The 17,603-nt window shown below is 35.4% G+C and overlaps 1 protein-coding gene across 4 annotated transcripts in view; it reads left to right on the top strand.

The window, feature by feature from the left end:
* NIPBL (NIPBL cohesin loading factor) overlaps window positions 1-16,437 on the top strand; it is a 210,066-nt gene extending 193,629 nt beyond the window's left edge. For 3 of the 4 annotated variants that reach the window (XM_055554416.1, XM_055554415.1, XM_055554418.1), the window contains 9 exons: window positions 837-1,010; window positions 1,373-1,563; window positions 3,239-3,346; window positions 3,831-4,031; window positions 7,447-7,593; window positions 9,290-9,564; window positions 11,410-11,584; window positions 14,701-14,889; window positions 15,450-16,437. In XM_055554416.1, coding sequence (XP_055410391.1) covers window positions 837-1,010; window positions 1,373-1,563; window positions 3,239-3,346; window positions 3,831-4,031; window positions 7,447-7,593; window positions 9,290-9,564; window positions 11,410-11,584; window positions 14,701-14,889; window positions 15,450-15,815 — 1,826 coding nt within the window. In that variant the 3' untranslated portion in view covers window positions 15,816-16,437. Of the gene's footprint in view, window positions 1-836; window positions 1,011-1,372; window positions 1,564-3,238; window positions 3,347-3,830; window positions 4,032-7,446; window positions 7,594-9,289; window positions 9,565-11,409; window positions 11,585-14,700; window positions 14,931-15,449 lie in introns of all 4 variants that reach the window. The other variant, XM_055554417.1, reaches the window with a different exon arrangement.
* The last annotated feature ends 1,166 nt before the right edge of the window (window positions 16,438-17,603 follow it).

Genomic DNA, 17,603 nt, shown 5'->3' with positions numbered 1-17,603 from the left:
CCAGAAAATAGTGCCTTTAGACCAGTTAATAAAAGTTGCGTGGGCCATTGTTATCCTGTGTCACCTTGGGCTAGTTATCTGATCACTCTATGCTTTGAATTTAGTTTGTTATTTGGCATCCATAATATTTGCTCTCATCAAAGATCTTCGTTTCATCTCATAAATAAGCATTTTGTACAAATAAACATGGGTAATACTATTTAGGGTAATAAATATGGGTAATTTGTGATTATAGAATTCAACATTGTGGCTTCATTATAACAACATATAGAAATAGATACAAGATTTTTAGCTTTATTTTAAAAGTACTTCATTTCATCAGATGAATATATTTTAATAGCACCAAGGTTAGTACCTTCCACTAGGGATCTAAAAATGCACACATTACCTCTTAAATCCTGAAAATATCCCCTTGAGGCAGGTGGGTGGTAAATATTATTGTCCCCATTTTACAGATGGAGCATTGAGGCACAGAGAGATTCTGTGACTCACCCAAGGTCACACTACAAGTCAGTGGTGGAGCCAGGAATAGAACCCAAGACTCCTGACTCCTAGTCCACTCCCTTAGCCACTAGGCCCTGCTCCCTCCTCAAGGTTTCCTCTTGAGTGAAATTCTCCTTTGAAATGCAATTTCTTGTTTTTAATTCATGGGGGAAGAAGTACCTGCTCTAATACTTCTCTAGGTAAGGCCACCAGCATATTCTTCCAGTCATTTTAAGTTTTAATTTTTGAAATAAGATACTCTTTATATACTTTATCAACATTTTCAATAAATGTTATATTTAATTTTAATATGAATATATCAAGAGAATTTTTGTTTTTTTCATCTTCTTTAGGATTTGCCTTTATTCAGCACCCAAGTCTAATGTTTGAGCAAGAGGTGAAAAATCTATACAATAATATTTTATCTGATAAAAACTCCTCAGTAAATTTAAAAATACAAGTGTTAAAAAACCTCCAGACCTACCTACAAGAAGAAGATACACGTATGCAGCAGGCAGATAGAGACTGTAAGTGAAAATATATTTTCAAAGTTCACAGTGGGGCTGCAGTTAGCATACTCTGTGACTCTTTTTTAATCCAGATACCTACTTACCCTATATTAGATAAAGGAGTTGAGTTAAAGAAGATACTTCATAAACTCCCTAAAGTAGTTTATAAATGAATGTGCATGCAGACTTTAACATTTTGACAGAGGGAAAGGGATTGTACTTTCTCATCATGTTCTCCAAGGGGTCTCTAACAGACCTAAAAAAATTTAAAAATTAAGGACCAATGAGTCAGCTGTTACATTTTGTGCTTTTGATTGTGACTTAATTTAGAATAGTAAAGTTAATACACATATTCTTAGTATGTTTACTTCCTTTTGTAGGGAAGAAGGTTGCAAAACAGGAAGATTTGAAAGAAATGGGTGATGTTTCCTCAGGGATGAGTAGTTCCATCATGCAGCTTTACCTCAAACAGGTGCTTGAGGCGTTTTTTCACACCCAATCAAGTGTACGCCACTTCGCCCTCAATGTCATTGCATTGACTCTAAACCAAGGTCTTATTCATCCAGTTCAGGTAAGTATGTTTTACAGCAATAGCACTTACGGAAAGAGCCAAGAATTTGTTGCCACTTGAAGACATTGTGATTAGAAAATAAGTAGTTCTTTATTCCTCTTAGTTGTCAATTTCGAGGGTGAGGGGGGCCATCCAAAACTCTTAGGAATCCAAGTTTTAGTCCATCTTTTAGGTTGTTTTAAACTGCAAAGTACATATATATTCTTAATGTTGATTCTATTATACAAACTTTATATTTGCACAATATGTACTCAGTATTACTTCTTCTAAGTAGGGATAATAGATTTGATTTAATTCACGTTGACTCTTACCTCTAAAATCCAACAACAGCATGTAATATAAATGGAGTTAAGGGTATAATCTATCTTAACAGTGTGGATTTTAGTCCACAGAAAAGTCACCTATATAATCTGAACTCTGTTCCTTCATCTTTAATTGGAACTAAGATCAAGCACCCAATACCTTAAAACATGGATTTGTAGACTAGATGATGTACTCAAGACATATTTGTACTACAAGGGATTGGCAGCTAATGTTTATGTTTTAGTATTCACCATCTGACACGTTGAGGAGAGTGCCATAGGCTGCAGAAGTGAATTTGTTAAATAACAGCGTGTACCCTTCAAGATTTTTATTTCGGCTGTTCTGTTTAACTTTTATAAAATATATTCTTGATTATGACGCTGTGTTATTCTCTGTGTCCTGAAACAAAACACACTAATGAATATTCAGTCTGTTCTTTGTGACTCAGGACAGGATTACTTAATAAAATGTACAATACTCTGTTGATACTCTTGAATATTTTAGATACTTAGGGCTCTCTGCTGATATGCTTAATAGTCTTAGGTTTTGCTTTTATTGTATCTTTTTTTAAACTTTAAAATTTTATATTTATCAAAAAATTGCAAGAGTGGTACATTAAACCCTTTATACTCTTTACGTATATTTTGTTGCCATTTTGCCACATTTGCTTTCTCTCTCCATACATACACTAAATCATTTGATAATAAGTTTGAGATATCATAATTCTTTACCTCTAAATACCTCAACATACATTTTTTTTTAAGAACAGAAACATTCTCTTATAAAACCATAATGCAGTCAATCAAATTTAGGAAATTTAACATTGATACAATAGTATGTAATGTATTTTCATATTTTACAAGTTAAGCTAATAATATTTTTTGTGAGCCTCCCCCAACCCTGCAATTCAGGGTTTGATTCTTGATGACCCATTTCATTCAGTGCTTTGTCTACTTTTTTTATTTGTTTGTTGCTATTTTTCTGGCTTCCTCACCTCTAATTTTATTAATTTGTAGTATATATCATACTCTTAAATGAATATTCTTAGTTTGGGAGCCCTTTAGTTTTTTTTTTTTTTTTTTTTTAATAAAAGAACTTTAAACTCACATTGAAATTGCTTGAAGTTCACCACATCACTTTTTTTTTTTTTTTTAATTTTTTGCTGATGCTCCAGTGCTTTTTTACTTTTAGCTAAATCTAAGGGCAGATTAATAAATTTTAAAAGAACACTAAAACACAGCATTCATTTATAGGAAAGCCAGTGAGCTCAATTCATATGTCCCAGATATATAGCAAGTTTTAATATACGTCAAGATACATATAGAGCTTTTACTACTATGATGTCTCATGAATTCTTTATTTTTATTTCCAGTGTGTGCCGTATTTAATTGCTATGGGCACAGACCCAGAACCAGCTATGCGGAACAAGGCTGATCAGCAGCTTGTGGAAATAGATAAAAAATATGCTGGATTCATTCACGTATGTATTTTTAAATTGTCCAGCCTAAATTTAAATATTGTTCTTTGGTAAACCATTTCTTTGGCAAATGTCCTACCCAGATTCATATTCAAATAAAATATTTTGCTTACTAATTACTTCTAAACATGAATCTAAGTTTGTCCCCCAAGGTGTTTATTCTTTTTAAAATTAACTCTTTAAGATGGAGCTGGCAGTAACAGTATAGCATGCACTCTGGATGAAACCAGGATGCATGGGTCCTAGTGCCTACTGTGTATCTTGGCAGTGATGGCTCCTCTGGGTCTCCACTTGTTTCTTCTATAAAAATGAGCAGATTACAATAGATGATCTCTAGTATTCCTTCCAGTGCTTGCATTCTATGCTTTTTATTATTTTAAATAAAACCAAATTATAAACTTCACCTCTAACTATAATGCTCAAACTTATATTTTTAATTTGGCTCTTTTAATTTCTGTGACAAAAATAAGGCTTTTATTGATTTCAGATGAAAGCAGTGGCTGGCATGAAGATGTCTTACCAGGTACAACAGGCAATCAACACATGCCTAAAAGATCCTGTAAGGGGTTTCCGGCAGGACGAGTCCTCCAGTGCTTTGTGTTCACACCTTTACTCCATGATCCGGGGAAACCGCCAGCACAGACGCGCCTTTCTGATTTCTTTACTCAACCTCTTTGATGACACAGCAGTAAGCATTAAAAACTTCTTATTTTAAGATGATAAATGTTCTATAAATTGTATGCCTAAAGTAGTCGACATTTTTAAAATATTATCATTTTAATAAATAATAGTGACTATCTTAAATGTGTTTATTTAGGTCTATGTTAACTACAAGGTATTGAAGAGGAAGTTTAGCATGAAAATAAAATGAGGGATAAAGTATAATTTTGTCTCCATACTGAGTATGTTACAAACTTGATAGCAGTTCCTTTAAGCATGCTTTCACATAAACTATGTTACTAAACTATCACTTCTCGAGGTGGGTGGATGGGTGGATAGATAGATAAAGCGAAATTCCACTTGTTTATATCAGACTCGAACGTTTTAGAGTAACTGTCCTGGGTTTTAGGCTGTTGAGATCCTTGCTTGTTCAACCTGACCTCGTTTAATGAAAAGCCCACTTTTGTGTAATTACAGTTTTGACCCTTTAGGAGCTATTGCACAAGTTGCATTGGCCAAGACTATAAGGCAGGAAAATAAAATATCCCATTCTTTAATTTTACCTCTGAATGTTTTCATTCATTTTATAACAGTATTCAGCATATGCGTTATGGTAGCCATTGTGCTAGAAGATGAAGATGTGGTATCTTTCCACATAGAACCAGTTCTTGTGTGAAGCTTTAAAAATAAAATTTTTTTTCATATTTTAATCACTTGACTTGACTTTGTTGCTGTTCCGACACCAGATTATTTCAGTGAAGTAAAATTAAAATTATGTGTTGGTCGCTCAGTCGTGTCCAACTCTTTGCAACCCCATAGACTGTAGCCCACCAGGCTCCTCTGTCCATGGAATTCACCAGGCAAGAATACTAGAGTGGGTTGCCATTCCCTTCTCCAGGGGATCTAAAAATTACCAGAATACAGATGCCTTATTAGACCTTTTCTTTTTAAATAGTACATGAAATTTTTGGTTGTATTATCTAACAAATAAATATAATACCCTTCTATTTTAGAAACACTTGAAATATAATTTAATCATCATCAGGGCTGTCATCAGTATTAAGCTTTCATTGTGTGTAAGAGGTTTAGATAGGAGTACATAATGATATGATACGGTGCTCTTGTCATCATTGGATCTTGCTTCCTATAAGATAGCGGTTAAGATTAGCATAGTCTGAGTCCCAGATGGTTTGTATTTGTATCGCCCTAGTCTTTCTCTTGGGCTTCCCTGGTGGCTCAGACAGTAAAGCATCTGTCTACAATGCAGGAGACCTGGGTTCGATCCCTGGGTTGGGAAGATCCCCTGGAGAAGGAAATGGCAATCCACTCCAGTCTTTCTCTTCTTCTTGAGCTTCATTCCTACGTGATTTCATTGCTTGCTGTATGTCATTAGCTGGATGCTCTGTCACCCCAGCATGTAACATGCTAAATTGGAAATCTAGTTTTCATAATACAGTGCTTTCTTCTGACTACCTTCAACAGAAGATGTCAGAGGAGAAACAAATTACTGAAGACATAGGGGAATAAGATGGATCTACTATTTAAGACAGAGCAGGTGTAAAAACATAAATAAAGGTACAAAGATAAGAATGGGTGGGAAATAATGAATAGATTCATTATTTAGACCAACAAGGTCATAGTGAGACATGGTTTATGGAGGATCTTCGCTAATAGCTCAGCTGGTAAAGAATCCGCCTGCAATGCAGGAGCCCGTGTTCACACCGAAGGTAATAAGGGATTGAGTTCTTATGATGAGAGTTGGAAGGAAAAGAATGGATGGAAGGAAAGAAGAAACACTGAGGAAGGAATAAATTATATGAGACATTGTGAGAAGAGTCAAAGGATAACTGGAATATTTTTGTCCTGTTGTTGAGTCCCCTAGTCATGTCCACCTCTTTGCAACCCCATGGACTGCAGATGCCAGGCCTCTCTGTCCCTCACCATCTCCCGAATTTGCCCAAGTCCATGTCCATTGCATCGTTGATGCCATGCAGCCATCTCATGCTTTGATGCCCTCCTCTCCTTCTGCCCTCAATCTTTCCCAGCATCAGGGACTTTTCCAATGAGTCAGCTGTTCACATCAGATGACAAAAATACAGCTTCAGCATCAGTCCTCCCAAATGAGTATTTAGGATTGATTTCCCTTAATATTGACTGGTTTGATCTCCTCGCAGTCCGAGGGACTCTCAGGACTCCTAAGCACACAAAAAATAGAATGTTGCTAAAAGCAGTTTGAAAAGGAGTTGGTTTGAGAAGGAAATAGAAGAGGAATAGTCAAAGAGCTAGGAAGAGAAAACTAAGGAAAAAGGTTTCAGGGAGGCACGGGTGGTTGTCTGTATTTTCCCAACTTTAACATGTGCATATTGATACATATTTAAAAATAAAAAATAGAGTGGGAGTTTCATGAATACTAATAGCAAGTTCATTCCATCTGTCCTTTGGGATTTTTTGTTGTTTGCTACCACTGATATGGCATTTTATGTTGTTTGGGCAGCAGGATAAGGGAGATGGTAGGAAGGTGTGTTTGGGGAGGGATTTTAGGGAAGCGTTTGACCGTGCTTCAGGCAATGCGGAATCTTAGTTCCCCAAACAGGGATTAAACCCCTGCCCCTTGCAGTGTAAGCACAGTGTCTTAACCACCAAACCACCTGGGAAGTACCCGGAAGTAGTGTTTTTAATTGCCTGTTTTTTCTTTTCTTTTTTTTTTTTTAAAGCTATAAATATTTTTAAAGGAATTTAAATATTAACGTGTCTTTCTGTTTATATTCTGTATGATCATGAAGTTCTGAAAAAAAGTCTCTGTTACTTCTTTTAAAAGCAAACAAGTATTAGTAACCATAATTTGCCAACATCAGAGTTTTTATGGTGTGAATCTTTGGCAACTCTGTCAGAATGACTCTGATATTTTAAATTATACACACACAGGAAACTGACAATTATTTTAAGAGTACATGAACTTGGATTTTTTAACTTACATGTTTGAACTATAATTATTGCCTCTTACTTTTGAAGACAGAATAACTGTGTGTAACTGATCTCTCCATATGGGTTAAACTTTTAGAGGCACAGTGATAAATAATCATGAATTCATATGTGTACTTTCTGATGTGGTATGGATTTATCATAAAGATTCTATATACTCTATAAGAAAACTTCCGGGACTTCCACTTGGGTGCACTGAAAGAACATTCACCTCTTCCCTTTTTAAGGTACCATGGTTTAAGTCATTAGGAAATCTGTTAAAATGGATTTAAGATGATTCTGTAAAATCCATTTCTCTTCTGCTTCCTCCTTCATCTTCATTCTTTCTCTCCCTGTCCCTTCCTTTCTGAAACATTAACTGAGGTGAAAGTACCCTGTAATATTTTTTCTAAAAAGGTTTTTATGATGGATTTCTGGATTATCTACTAAACGTGTACTTTTTTTTTTTTTTTAATTTACAGAAAACAGAAGTGAATATGCTCTTGTATATAGCAGACAATCTAGCCTGTTTTCCATACCAGACACAGGAAGAGCCTTTGTTTATAATGCATCATATAGACATTACACTCTCTGTTTCTGGTAGTAACCTACTGCAGTCATTCAAGGAGGTAAGTTATACACATTGCTATTCTTAATGCATCTTTCAAAATGCAGGCACGCTATTTTCACTGTTTTGTTTCTCATTGTTCTTTTTATTGTTTTCACAGGTATATAAAATCTTGGTAAATAAACTTACTGAAATCTAAATAGTGCTTGAGTTGGAGAGAGGAAATGAGTTGCCATTTCATTTCCATTAAGAAAGTTCTTAAAACCATTTCATTCCAGATCATTTAGGTGGAATTTATACATGCACATACTTACGTGCATGCACACGTGTGCACACACACACACACATACACATGCATGCATACGTGGATTGTTCTGTTGATAAGCCATCCCGTGTCTTTATTTCTCCCACTTTAAGCACCGACCTTAAATGTTCAGTGTCCATTCATATATTCATTTAAACCTCATTTTAAAAACTCCTTGCTCGTTTATAAATCTGAAAATACTGTAGATAACAGTAGTATACTTGAAGAGATACAGATATGAATATAAATAGCTTACTTACAAGGAACACAGAAGATTTATACTATTGATTTCCTTATCCCTTAACCCCAGAATCATTGGTGTATTGTATGCCCAAAATCTTTACTAAGTTTTTTGTTGTGAACTTTATATCTTTTCTTTCATGGTTTTTAAGAAGAAAATATAGTTGGCTTAATTGTAAAAGCAACTGGTGTAGCCCTGGGAATACAGGTGCACTCAGTAATTTACATTATTTTAAATTAGTTGGAATATTTTCATGTACCTGATGATACAAGTAAATATTCTCATTTTACAGTATCGTTGTGCCCAAAACTCAGCCTGGTCAAACTCATAAATCAGGGCGATTATTTTAATACCTAAGAGTTAGAATTACAGAAGTATCTGAACCCTTGCTGCTTGAAGTGCAGACCAGAACCAGTAGCACCAGCCTCACCTGAGAGCCCGTCATACGTGTAGAACCTTAGGTCCCACCCTAGACCTGCTAACACCGTGTTTGCGTTGTTAATAAAATGCCTAGGTGTTTAATATGCACATTGAAGTTTAAGAGGTTAATAATTTCCCAGGAACTTGATCCATCATGTTATCTTATTTTACTTCATTAACTGTTGTAAATATACTTGTTCATGTTTCTCCTGTTTTATTTCTTAACAGCTATATTTTGAATATTGCTTTGTAATCTTTTCCACCTCTGGAAACCAGTTGGCTTTGTTTCTTCTAAAAAGCTAACGGTTTCATAAAGTACAAAGAAACAATTTAATTTTTTAAGAAAAACTGCATGTTATCTTGCTGAAAAGTTGTTAAATGGGAGAGTTTAAAAGAAGGTGGGGGAATTCAAGACCTATTATATTTTCCTCAGTTAAATTATAATTACTTCCTTTCCTCTGTAATGGCTTACCTATATACCAAATTGTTACTTCTATAATTTATCTTTCATTGCTATTGTATAAGAAAATTCTTTCCCTTGGAATGATATTCCAGAAGGGTTTAGGGAGGGTGGCACAGTAGTTGGAGGAGTGGATTTTATTTAGTCTTGGAACATTATTTTCTCCCTAAGGGTTACAACCCCAGTTGTTTACAGAAAGTCAGAGAGTTTTGATACATGAAACACTAAATTGCGGATACTTTTGAAGCTGTTGAAGGGAGCATATGTATAGTTGTTAGTGGTATTTTCATTTTATTATTTTTTAGACAGAATAATTTCCTCTTTTTTTTCAGTCTATGGTAAAAGACAAAAGGAAAGAGAGAAAATCATCTCCTGGTAAGGAAAATGAGTCAAGCGAGAGTGAAGAAGAAGTCTCTAGGCCTCGAAAGTCACGGAAACGTGTAGATTCGGATTCAGATTCGGATTCAGAAGATGATATAAATTCGGTGATGAAATGTTTGCCAGAAAACTCAGCTCCTTTAATTGAGTTTGCAAATGTCTCCCAGGGTATTTTATTGCTTCTGATGTTAAAACAACATTTGAAGAATCTCTGTGGATTTTCTGATAGGTAAGATTATATAAGCGGTGAAAGAAAAACTTGCTGTCTTCAAATAATGAAGAAATATGAAACTCAGTTTTGATTGCATGCTGAATATTAAAAATGCTCCTTTTTTATAAAAAGGAGTTTGTTCCTTTTAACTGCTATATAGTGTTTTTGTTGTATAATATACCATAATTTGTACATTCTGTTATTGAAGAGAGGAAAGCTATATTCTTCTAATTGGAGATAATGCATCATAAATTAAAAGACTTATTATGTTGGCTTCCCTAAAAAGATATTAGAGAATTAGGCTAACCTCAAAAATAGATGGCAGGGACTTCCCAGGTGGTCCAGTGGCTAAGACTGCACTCCCAGTGCAGGAGGCCTGGGTTTGATCCTTTGTCAGGGAACTAGATCCCACATGCCACAACCAAGACCCAGCACAGCAAAATAAATAAAATAAATAAAAGTAAATATTAAAAAAAATAGATGGCAAATTCAAATTTTTAAAGAGCTATGAATGAAGAATAAATAGATGCAGACCAGCTAGGATAAGTTCTAACAGGATCCAGTAGTCTTTAATGTACACTATCAAGGTAAGAGATAGAAAAGTACTAATAACTTTGAATGCGCTATAATTTTATTCATCATCAATCACTACACTGCTTGTACCCATGGAATTTTGGACATTTTTCACATTCATTGAAACCTTATGAAGTTAAATGTTCATAGGGACAGATAATGAAATGAATAAAGTGGACCCGGGTAGGTCACTGGCAAAATGAGAAGAACACATTTGGGGTTCAGATATTCATCAGCTTGTTGCCATGGGAGAAAGTGGGAACAGTGTATGGCAGAGCTTCCATTTTTTTCAAGGGAAACTAGAAAATCCAGATTTTAATGAGAAATACCTTGATGTTAAATGTTGGCAACTGTAGGACCTACTGTGTTATATTGAGCTTCACAGATACTACATTTTATACAGACTGAAGGTTTGTGGCTGTCTTGCTTCACACAAGTCTGTTGGCTCCATTTTTCCAACAGCACTTGTTCCCTTTGTGTGTCTCACATTTTGTAGTTATTCAACAATATTTAAATATTTTTCATTGTTATTTTTATGGTGGTCTTTGATCAGTCATCTTCGATGTTATGATTGCCAAAAGATTACAATTCACTGAAGACTCATGATACTTTTTAGCAATAAAGTATTTTTTAATTAAGATATATATGATTTTCAACATAATGCTGTTGCACACTTTAAATAGACTACAGTATGTTGTAAAGGTAACCTTTATATTCATTGGGAAACAAAAAATTGATGTGGTTCACTTTATTGCAATAATTGCTTTATTGCAATGGTCTGGAACCAAACCCATAATGTCTCCAAGGTATTGCCTGTAATTCAAAATAATTTAAAACCTTGTAAAATCTTGGGGCAGTGCTAAGGAGATGGAAAGATTTTGAAATAGGGTTGTTAATAATATGAAGCAGGTTTGTAAACAATCATTCTGGCTGTGTAGAGAATGAAAAATCTTAGAGAAGGTAAACCAGTTAGGTAGTACTGAGTAATTATACTAAAACTGTCCTACAGTCACAATCATGGTACTAAAAAATGGACATGAGAAGCTACTTGGATTTAAAGGATGCCTCGATTCAAGACAAGTACTGAGGAAAACAGGAGAATATTACTCTTTAATCTTTGATTTTGTGTCTTTACTTCCCTTTTAAAAATTATTGTGTATACAGTTTCACTGGTTAAAATCTATATGACAGAAAGTTTAGTTATAAGTAAATAAAACTTAACTAGAATCCATTTAAATGTAAATGTCTGAAAAAAATTTTTACATTAATGGTTTTATTTTCCTAAAACAGTAAAATTCAGAAATATTCTCCATCCGAATCTGCAAAAGTGTATGATAAAGCGATAAACCGGAAAACAGGAGTTCATTTTCATCCCAAGCAAACACTGGACTTCCTGCGGAGTGATATGGCTAATTCCAAAATCACTGAAGATGTGAAGAGGAGTATAGTAAAACAGTACCTAGATGTGAGTAGTAAAACCAAAATATATTTCATTTTGATAATGACTTTTTTAAATGTGAATACTTTTGAGAGAGCTACCGTCTTTAGCCATTTCTGTTCCTCTTCCTTCTGGCAATCAATATCACAACTTTTTCATGTTTTCTTACAGAAGAAGTACAAGTATATAAATATACACATATATACGTATATATATGTGTATATATACCTATTTAATAAGTGTGTATGTGAGTGTATTAATTATGCTTTTAAAATGTTTTTAAGAATAGGCAAATGCAGGGAATTCCCTGGTGGTCCAGTGGTTAGGACTCCACACCTTCACTGCTGAGGGCTCAGGGTTCGATCCCTGGTCAGACAACTTAGATCCTGAAATCCATGTGGAGCATCTGGGAAAAAAAATAAGGGGGGCAGATTCAGAAAATAGAACCGAAGTTTACCAGGGCCTGTGGGGAGGGAGGAATCAGATCAGATCAGTCGCTCAGTTGTGTCCGACTCTTTGCGACGCCATGAATTGCAGCATTCCAGGCCTCCCTGTCCATCACCAACTCCCAGAGTTCACTCAGACTCACGTCCATCGAGTCAGTGATGCCATCCAGCCATCTCATCCTCTGTCATCGCCTTTCTCCTCCTGCCCCCAATCCCTCCCAGCATCAGAGTCTTTACCAATGGGTCAACTCTTTGCATGAGTTGGCCAAAGTACTGGAGTTTCAGCTTTAGCATCATTCTTTCCAAAGAAATCCCAGGGCTGATCTCCTTCAGAATGGACTGGTTGGATCTCCTTGCAGTCCAAGGGACTCTCAAGAGTCTTCTCCAACACCACAGTTCAAAAGCATCAATTCTTTGGCGCTCAGCCTTCTTCACAATCCAACTCTCACATCCATACATGACCACAGGAAAAACCATAGCCTTGACTAGATGGACCTTTGTTGGCAAAGTAATGTCTCTGCTTTTGAATATGCTATCCAGGTTGGTCATAACTTTCCTTCCAAGGAGTAAGCGTCTTTTAATTTCATGGCTGCAGTCACCATCTGCAGTGATTTTGGAGCCCAGAAAAATAAAGTCTGCCACTGTTTCCACTGTTTCCCCATCTATTTGCCATGAAGTGATGGGACCGGATGCCATGATCTTCGTTTTCTGAATGTTGAACTTTAAGCCAACTTTTTCACTCTCCTCTTTCACTTTCATCAAGAGGCTTTTGAGTTCCTCTTCACTTTCTGCCATAAGGGTGGTGTCATCTGCATATCTGAGGTTATTGATATTTCTCCCGGCAATCTTGATTCCAGCTTGTGTTTCTTCCAGTCCAGCATTTCTCATGATGTACTCTGCATATAAGTTAAATAAACAGGGTGACAATATATAGCCTTGACGTACTCCTTTTCCTATTTGGAACCAGTCTGTTGTTCCATGTCCAGTTCTAACTGTTGCTTCCTGACCTGCATACAGGTTTCTCAAGAGGCAGATCAGGTGGTCTGGTATTCCCATCTCTTTCAGAATTTTCCACAGTTTATTGTGATCCACACAGCCAAAGGCTTTGGCATAGTCAATAAAGCAGAAATAGATGTTTTTCTGGAACTCTCTTGCTTTTTCCATGATCCAGTGGATGTTGGCAATTTGGTCTCTGGTTCCTCTGCCTTTTCTAAAACCAGCTTGAACATCAGGAAGTTCATGGTTCACATATTGCTGAAGCCTGGCTTGGAGAATTTTGAGCTTGACTTTACTAGCATGTGAGATGAGTGCAATTGTGCGGTAGTTTGAGCATTCTTTGGCATTGCCTTTCTATGGGATTGGAATGAAAACTGACCTTTTCCAGTCCTGTGGCCACTGCTGAGTTTTCCAAATGTGCTGGCATATTGAGTGCAGCACTTTAACAGCATCATCTTTCAGCATTTGGAATAGCTCAACTGGAATTCTATCACCTCCACTAGATTTGTTCGTAGTGATGCTTTCTAAGGCCCACTTGACTTCACATTCCAGGATGTCTGGCTCTAGGTCAGTGATCACACCATTGTGATTATCTGGGTCGTGAAGATCTTTTTTGTACAGTTCTGTGTATTTTTGCCCTCTCTTCTTAATATCTTCTGCTTCTGTTAGGTTCATACCATTTCTGTCCTTTATCGAGCCCATCTTTGCATGAAATGTTCCTTTGGTATCTCTGATTTTCTTGAAGAGATCTCTAGTCTTTCCCATTCTGTTGTTTCCCTCTATTTCTTTGCATTGATCACTGAAGAAGGCTTTCTTATTTCTTCTTGCTATTCTTTGGAACTCTGCATTCAGATGTTTATATCTTTCCTTTTCTCCTTTGCTTTTCGCTTCTCTTCTTTTTACAGCTATTTGTAAGGGATGAATGGGGAGTATTAAATGGGTACAGATTGAGTTTCTTTTGGGAATGATGTAAAAGTTTTAGAAATAATGGTAGTGATGGTTATGCAACATTTTGAATATACTTCATGTGAGTGACTTAAGGACTTTAAAATAAAGTGGTAAATTTTGTGTTTTACCACAATAAAATTTTTTTCATGTTTTAAAAAATGTTTTTCAAGATTGTCCTAAAAAGTAAAAATAAAGTCTTTAAATTTAATCTACTTAAAGCTGGTAGTTGAATATAACTAATCATGATTTTCTTGACTACAAATGTAAGCTACACAATGGTTTTCATATCATTCATAGACTGCAAACCTTATACTTTAAATTTAGCATTTATTTTAGTTCTTTAAAGTTGTTTGACATCTTTCATTTATTCTTATATCCTCTTGGTGGAGAGCAGAAGGAGCAGAACATGTTTAAGTTTCGGTCAGTAATTAGTAATCACTGGCTGCTTGATAATTTGGGTCAGTGTCAGTGACATCTTGCTTATAGGCGAAATCTGGTCAGCTGCCTGTTGGTGTAAAATAAAGTTTTATTGAAACAGCTATGCGCATTCATTTCTATATTGCATTTTAGCCTGCAGAGCCAAAAATACTTCCAATCTGGCTCTTCAGAAAAAACGTTTTCGAGCACCCAAGTTGGACAGTAGCTAAAGTCTTTCACCAAAATCAAACTACTGCCATGGAAAACATTTAGGAATTTGACAGTCTTGTTTGAAATGTTTACCTCAAATTCTAAGTTAATATCTAATTTTTGTAGTTCAAACTTCTCATGGAACATCTGGACCCTGATGAAGAGGAAGAAGAAGGGGAGGTGTCAGCCAGCACAAATGCTCGGAACAAAGCAATTACCTCGCTGCTTGGAGGAGGCAGCCCTAAAAATAATGCAGCAGCAGAGACAGAAGATGATGAAAGTGATGGGGAGGATAGAGGAGGAGGCACTTCAGGGGTGAGGCGGAGGAGGAGTCAACGTATTTCGCAGCGTATTACGTAAAATGATTTTTATGTGCTTATATATGTCAGTCTATTCAATGTACACCAAGTAATGTAATACTTATGAGAGAAAACATTTTGTAGATAGAAATTCTCTACTTACCCATTTATACATCTTTTTGTAGAAAGTTTAACATAAAAGACAATAAAAAAGAAAAAACAGAAATGAGATTTATCCAGCATAAAAGGTTATTAATTTTTCTTTGGATTGTATTAATGTGTGTTATCCTTTTTTATTGTTGCTAAATTTTATGTAGCTTTATGGTTCATATGTATATATAATTTTATATATCAATAAGAGTAAAGACACGGGTACAAATTAAGAGATACATGGTTTTACAAATATATGTTAACCCCTTGGCGCTGGCGGTCACGGTGCGTCTCATTGCCGGCAATGGAAGTGTGCTGGGATATCCCAACTCCCGGCGTCAAGGGATTAAAAGCAATAAAAACAATAATTTCACTAAAATTATTTTGTGTAACACTTGGTCTTTTTTCCCCCTCCCAATGTTTTAGTCATTGAGAAGGTCAAAACGAAATTCAGACTCTACGGAGTTGGCAGCACAGATGAATGAAAGTGTTGACGTCATGGATGTCATCGCTATTTGCTGTCCAAAGTACAAAGACCGACCACAGATTGCAAGAGTAGTACAGAAAACCAGCAGTGGCTTCAGTGTTCAGTGGATGGCAGGCTCCTACAGTGGCTCCTGGACTGAGGCTAAGCGCCGTGATGGCCGCAAACTGGTGCCTTGGGTAGACACTATTAAAGAGTCAGACATTATTTACAAAAAAATTGCTCTAACGAGTGCTAATAAGCTGACTAATAAAGTTGTTCAGACTTTACGATCCCTGTATGCCGCCAAGGATGGGACTTCCAGCTAATGAATTTGTACATGCAGCCAAATTTACAGGAGTTTTTTTTAAAGGCAGAAAAACTTGAATATCAACATTCTGGCAAAAAAAAAAAAAAAAAATCAGTTTTATGAAGAGTAAGAATGGAACCTGGGATGCAGGAACAAAAGAAGGAAATGTTGGGCAAACATTTTTGTGGGAGCTCCCTTCGCTGTTGTGCAGCAGAAACAGATTCTCAGTTCATTTTTACTCCCACTGTATTATAGTTTAACAAAAATTGTTTATATCTTGGAAAAAAAAACTTTCTGTTTAAAAATAAACAAGTGAATGTTGGAAATTAGTCTGTTAATGTTCTTAATAAAGTGTTCTTGGAGTTTAACCTAGCAGCGGATGGCTTTCTTTAGCTTAGCCCAGTTTCCAGGGAAGCATTGTTTTTTCCAGGCTGTAAAATGGCAGAATCTCCTGGATATATAATTTATTCTGTTGGAAAAAAAAAAAAAAAGCATGCAGTATCTATGACCTATCTGCAGAAGGAGTTTTTGTAAATGTAGATTTTGATGTATTAGGTCACCCTGAAAACAATACAAGAAAAGGGATCCCCAGACTACCTGGTGGAGCGAATACTGCAATAAATTTTTTTACTTCTCTTTGTTACTTGTCTGTTTCCATTTGAATTTCTTATTGTAAAGATCTGTTTAAATCCATTTATATTATTTTGCAGTCTTTTATGTAAAATTTATTATATCACTGGTTTTCAAGACAAAACATAAAATATTGTTTATACAATTTGTATAGGCTGACTTCTGAATAATTGGTATCTATTATTTTCATTCCCATAAGAGGGTGTAAACAATTAACTCCAGGGTTTTATTGTATCCTACAATATTTAGTATTAACTATATATGATTTAGCACTGTGCCAAACACATTTTCAAGAGTACATTTTGATATAAAAAGAAACTATAGTTTGTTCCTTGTATGCTTCAATTTCTTTCTAGTGATGTCATGATGGTAATATTTATTTTTTAAACCTCGGGGGAAAAGTTACAGTCTTGGGGAAAGGTAACAGTCGTGCTATTTTGGGAAACTAGCATTTCTCTTAGTTAAAATTACGCCATGTGTTATTTTCGAAATAGAATTGAGATGCCTATAACACTTCATAATAACATTACATTTTTCACGAGTTATTTTTTAATGCTGAAAAAGGAGTAATTTTACTAGTTGAGATGTTTATTCATTTTCTATTCTAAATGTTTTATACATCTTTGGGGAGCAGTTGTCATTTATTTGTTTGTTATTACATATGGGGAGGTGGGTATTTAATTAGTTGATTTGCATAGTTGATGCTCAGAAATAGTAATGCCTAAAATTTACAGAGGATGAGGTCTGTTTCAGATTTAAATCTTTTTAAAAATATGTACTATTTTTCAAGTCAGCTTTTTAAAACTGACCTCTAGAATGTTAAGTTTTATGAAATTGGCCAATAAATGAAGATACTCAATTTGTGAGGAAGAGTGACATTGCCATAAAATACCTTTTTGTGAACTCCTATTAAACCACTATGAAAATAACTTTACAGGATCTATTTCCTATGTGGAATTATTTCAGAACATTTTCTTGAAGGAAATGTTTTCTCATTCTTCTTTTTCTTCCACTTAATTGCATGTTTCCTCTTCCTTTTTACTGTGAAGTATGTGGGACAAAACTAGATTGGGTTTCCCCCTACCCCGCACTTTTGGAGTTTTATCAGCAAAAGGTTAAGGTGACTTTTGAAAACAATAATGATATATCAGTAAGAGTAAAATACCAGTTAGGAAAA

Source organism: Bubalus kerabau, chromosome 18 (assembly GCF_029407905.1).
Source record: "Bubalus kerabau isolate K-KA32 ecotype Philippines breed swamp buffalo chromosome 18, PCC_UOA_SB_1v2, whole genome shotgun sequence".
Taxonomy (NCBI): Eukaryota; Metazoa; Chordata; class Mammalia; order Artiodactyla; family Bovidae; genus Bubalus; species Bubalus kerabau.
This window is presented reverse-complemented; position numbering and strand designations above follow the sequence as displayed.